Source organism: Spea bombifrons, chromosome 1, assembly GCF_027358695.1.
Source record: "Spea bombifrons isolate aSpeBom1 chromosome 1, aSpeBom1.2.pri, whole genome shotgun sequence".
Lineage (NCBI taxonomy): Eukaryota > Metazoa > Chordata > Amphibia > Anura > Pelobatidae > Spea > Spea bombifrons.
In genome coordinates, this window is record NC_071087.1 from 100227390 (window position 1) to 100232472 (window position 5083).

General features: G+C 36.8%; 1 protein-coding gene across 1 annotated transcript; it reads right to left on the minus strand.

Moving 5' to 3' along the window:
- Window positions 1–1340: 1340 nt before the first annotated feature.
- TMEM252 (transmembrane protein 252) lies at window positions 1341–3582 on the minus strand. Its single transcript, XM_053456659.1, has 2 exons — window positions 3277–3582; window positions 1341–2844 (listed from the first exon to the last, which is right to left on the minus strand). The coding sequence occupies exons 1-2, from the start codon at window positions 3555–3557 to the stop codon at window positions 2568–2570; spliced, it is 558 nt and encodes a 185-aa protein (XP_053312634.1). The 5' UTR covers window positions 3558–3582; the 3' UTR covers window positions 1341–2567.
- Between the last annotated feature and the right edge of the window lie 1501 nt (window positions 3583–5083).

A 5083-nucleotide genomic window follows, 5' to 3' on the forward strand; every position in this document is an offset into this window, starting at 1 on the left:
ATATACACTATTTTAGTGTGAGGTGGACGATAAATCATATAAATGGCAGTAAAAACGTTAGTGTTACAATACATTTAAACATTGTTTTGATCAAAACTGTAACTTATGTTGCCATTGTGGGATTTTACACAAGAAAACACTATACTCATGAGTCAATACAAGTTCACTTCGCCTGGGATATTATCAAATATGGTTTCTGCTGTTCAAGGCTACCTTTTATGACAATCATTGTGAAAACAGCGTATGTAATTTAGATTATTACTGTTACAAGGTGTAAGGGCCATTCTTCAACTTTTTTTTTTGCATCAACACTAAAACTTGTGAAAACCTGTCTAATAAAAGTAATGCCAGCTGTGCACGTGCCTTATTTTACAATACATGCATATTCTATCTTCCCAGTTTTGTGACCACATCTTAGTTACAGTGATCATTTGATGTATTGCTACATAAACTTCTCCTGTATGAGAGGGCTCTAAATAATGTAATTGATGTGTCTTCATGACAGCACAAGTAAGTCACAAAAGCTTTACTCCTGCTAAATCCACCATATTGAATTGTTTTAAAATGCTTTCCTGGCTTCCAAATTTTTAAAGAGTTTCTGGAAAACCAACATCTTCAATGATGCTCATAATGTCATTCAATAAATCCCCAGCCATAAAGGTACTGTACTTCACCTCCTTAACCATCAGTAAAGATGCTATATTGTACATCCCCCTGCCATTAGTAAAGTTATGGTGCACCACTTCTCCCAGCTCTCAGTTAAGGTACTCGATTTCTCCTAGCTATCAGTAAAAGTACTGTCTGGATTCACTAGCCATCTGTAGATGTAATGTGGTCCAAATCCCTCCAAGTTGCCAAACAGTGCCTCATACTGCACATAGTAGTACTGAGTTCTGTATCATTGCAATGTATTTCTTCCAAACTCTAAACCTGTACAGTGCCCTCAACATTACGTCTGTCCCTAGTTGCTTCTCCGACATTCAGATTATTACAGTGTGTCCCATCCAAGAGCTCGTCCCTTCCATCTACCTGCTGGGTCAGTGAATCTATAGTCACGTTACATTACACCACTGTGTCTTCTGCACGGTCCAGTGGGCTGTAAAGTCCTTACACAAAAATATTTTTGCTTCATATTGTCTGGATTTAGTGCTATGCACAGGTTGCAGTTATTTACTTTGTATGAAGTTGCTTTTGCAAAGTTTGTTACATTACTCTTTGGGATACTAGTAAACAAAATCAATAATGTATATGTAACCAAAATAAGTGTGTACAAAAAAAATAGATTGCTATGTACATACAGTAAAGGATTGCCATAACAAAATAAAATTCAGGCACCACCATTACATTTCAATAAACTATGTTTTAATAAAAGACCAAAAACATATTTACATAATTAGAATGGTAACAATACAAACATTCTATTCCATTTATAAACACATATACACATTATACAAAACATATTTGTAAATACAGATACAAGATATGGACCAATGTACAAGGACATTTAGATTATACAATGCAGTCTCAAACTATATCTCACTTGAATAATGTATTAGTATACTAAGATTGGAATCTTTTTTTGTACCAGAACATTACAAACAGAGAATTCAGTTCTATTCGAATTTGCCTTAACGCTAAGTCAAACATTGTTGCAATACTATCATGCCTCGATATGATAGCAAGCTTTCATATCTGTTTAGTCGTAACAAAAAAACATGTGCCACATGAGCACTACAGTAAAACCACAAAGTAGTCATTTTCACAGTATTCACTCCTAGCCACCAATAAAATCCCACATCTTAAAAATTCTCCTTATTATTTTTCCCATTGGAAGATCAATCATTCAACAGAAATACAGAGCTTTGTTCCTGGCCATTTCTTGGCAGGGCCATCTTTAATGGCCAGGAGTGCACAACAACAGTACTCGAGGGTCACAATGTTTGGACCTGCCAGTATGAACGCAAGCACATCAACTCAAAACTCCTTAAACTACTTCTGTAAAGCCATCGAGGACAGAAAGTGTGCACCCTTGATCTAGATTCTGCTTTCCTCATAGGAGATCACCTAATTGTTGCTGTGTTTTTGCTCTTTGCATCTGTCTACATGCTTATATACAACGACCCCAACATTTACGTGGAACATATTTAGCAACAATAGCAATGAGAACCTTCTTAAAAGAAAGTATTAATATATTCACGATAACCAGTCTGCATGGACTGCCCTACACCATTTCATTCATGACATTCTAGCATTACATTCTACTCTCCCAAACTTAGTGTGGCACAAACAAGTATATTGGTATGCTTCTACAAACTGCTCCCTCATCTGCAAATCCCACAGTTCAGTGTGTTAAATTATGTTAACAGTCTGCTTCTCCATTTAGGTTATCACAGATTCACAGACAATCTGTGTTACCCTTCAATTATACCACTCCCTGTGCACCGAACTAGACTCTGGAACATCTGGAGTAGCCTCCCCACACCAGAGTGCAAAAAAGCACTGCCCTTGTCGAGCAGAGAGCCTGAATTATATCTGACATACTAGTCTGTAAAGCACTGCTTCTACAGTTAGTCACTCATTTCTACGTTATTAACGTGTACCACACCAGAATCATCTTCTGTGATGCATCCTGTGTCCGTGTTGGATGGTTGCACAGAAACTTCATATGAAGGAGGAAGCTCTTGGTTGTTGTAAGTTTCATCCACAATGTCCACAGAACTCTCTGTATATAGCGGCGGGGGGATGTTGAGTCCCACTTCAACCACACTTATGGGTTCTGCATTTCCAGGCTGCATTTGGATTTCTTGAATTACACTGTCATAAGATGGCGGATAAAAATTTGGCCTGAAATGATAGAATGAGTAGGTCAAATTTTAGTAAGGTAAAGTAAAATGTGTAAAGTCACATAAGCATAAAGTCTTTTCTTTAGGTAGAATTTATACATACAGAGCATTCATGTACATATATATATATATATATATTTATAATACATGCACACGTACATACCAGGGAACAAAATTATTTGTAAATGTAACATAATTTTAAATATTCATCACAAGTAAAGAAGGGTGGGTACTTTGTGTTATCTGTTGTCAACCAGCGTGTGTATGTATACCGTGAACTATGGATCAAAACGCTCTAACAAATTAATGTGTATACAACAATATAAGAAGTCTTCCAGACTAATTAACGTGGAACCTCCTGCATGTGTTTATTGTGTTCTGTGCTCACAAATGAAATGACTTTCCACAATGTATCTTTGACTAATTAACATACCTGTCTACTGTCTCGACTTGTGCTTCTTGTTGACTATGGATTCGCCTGATCATATTGTGGAAGAGATTTTTGTGATTGGCCTCATGATATGTGCTCCAGAAAATCCCAACCAGGAGCAATATAAATCCTACTGGCAACAGAGAATAAGCCACAATGATCTCTCTTTTACAGTTACAGACATAGCTCGAAGATATGTAGAAAGCTCCAAGGCAGACCAGAGTGAAGCCAATAATCAGTAATGAGAAGCGAATCACTGTGTACATGCTGGCTTTTATCTTCATGTTTAACAGCTGGGAGAGTTGGCTATGGTGTGACGGAGAATAACTGTCCCCGTTGATTCAGTAGATTTATATGGTAGGAAGAGAGGAGGCCTTTGGCCAATGATTGATAGCAGTCAATGACAGGATATTCATTAACCATAGGAAAGTGCTATTTAGAGGCAATATTCACTGGGATTAGCCTTTAATCATATAGTTAACAGAGATGCAAACTTTATGTACACAGCCTTTTCCCTAATTTATTTTATAAATATTTAATTACTAAATCTTACATAACCCCCTACTACACTAAACGTCAGTCCTAAGAAAGTAAAAGGTGATTCGAAGAGGGCACACCAGTGCAACTGGTTCTTTTCTGCCAACCATAGCTATGAATCTATAAATTTGTTCTGAAATCTGAGTTAGTATTGCCTTATAAGAGGGAGGACACGTACTATAGATCATCAGCTTGTTGATTTCTTGTAGTTAGTTTTATAAGACTAAAACATATAACCTTATAACATATATAGGCTACTTAAGTATGCCAAATTCAATGACCAAGAAACCGAAATGACTACTGTGTGTGTTTCACACCACCAAAATCTTGGTAGCATTTTGGTGCATTGGTCATTATATAACTGCAATGTCTGTACGTTACGATTGTGTTGAAATGTTTATGGAATTGCTCAGTGGATTGGTGAGGTTCTTTAATTGCAGGAAGGCAGTTGGAATGGGTTATGTCAATGATTGCTAATTAACAGGCTTCAGATAACCAGAGGATGTTTATTCTGATACCCACAACATATTATGGTACAATAAACTCAGGTGTATTGGTCTATCTGTTCAGCCGCAGGGCTTGATAAGATTATTGAACCCAGGCCGCTGGATTTATTAGATGAACCAGCTCTTCCTTTAAAACATTTAGAGAATTCTTTCCTGAATCCTAAAACAAACGTTCTCTATTCAGGCTTCAAGATTTCCCAAATAAAATATAAATGCAACAGTTGCAAGATGAAAACGTAAAGGGACAATCAGCCCAAGTTGCTTTGGGGATTAGTGAAGCAAATTATACAATGTTCCTTCCTCCCTGGAAACCAGGGTCTGCTCTGCCTGTCAGTGGGGTAACCCATTAAGCTGCATCAAATGGGGTCCAACTATGGAGAACTAAATGAAGCTGAAGGGCACTTCAATACTAAATAAAAAAGCAATAATATCTACTACTAAGAATAATAATTTTATAGCCATACATTTTGTGTGCATTGTTGCAACACGGTATCCTGTTGAATCATTAATTTTTTTAAAACTTTTGTTCTTATGTGCTATCTAACTTCACAGATTTACTACAGCCTGGTTGCTTCACTATGTTACGGGCTACACCTGAATTTCACAACCTTTTATGAACAATGTGCATTTGCAAATAAGCATACTCAGTACAATGTTGTAGAATAGGTTGGTGGACATCTTTCAAATAATAAAACAATATGGTACCAGCAGGATCTCTGTAGGATCTCCTGCATTCTAGCCGTTCTTCTTCCATAGTTATAAATAAG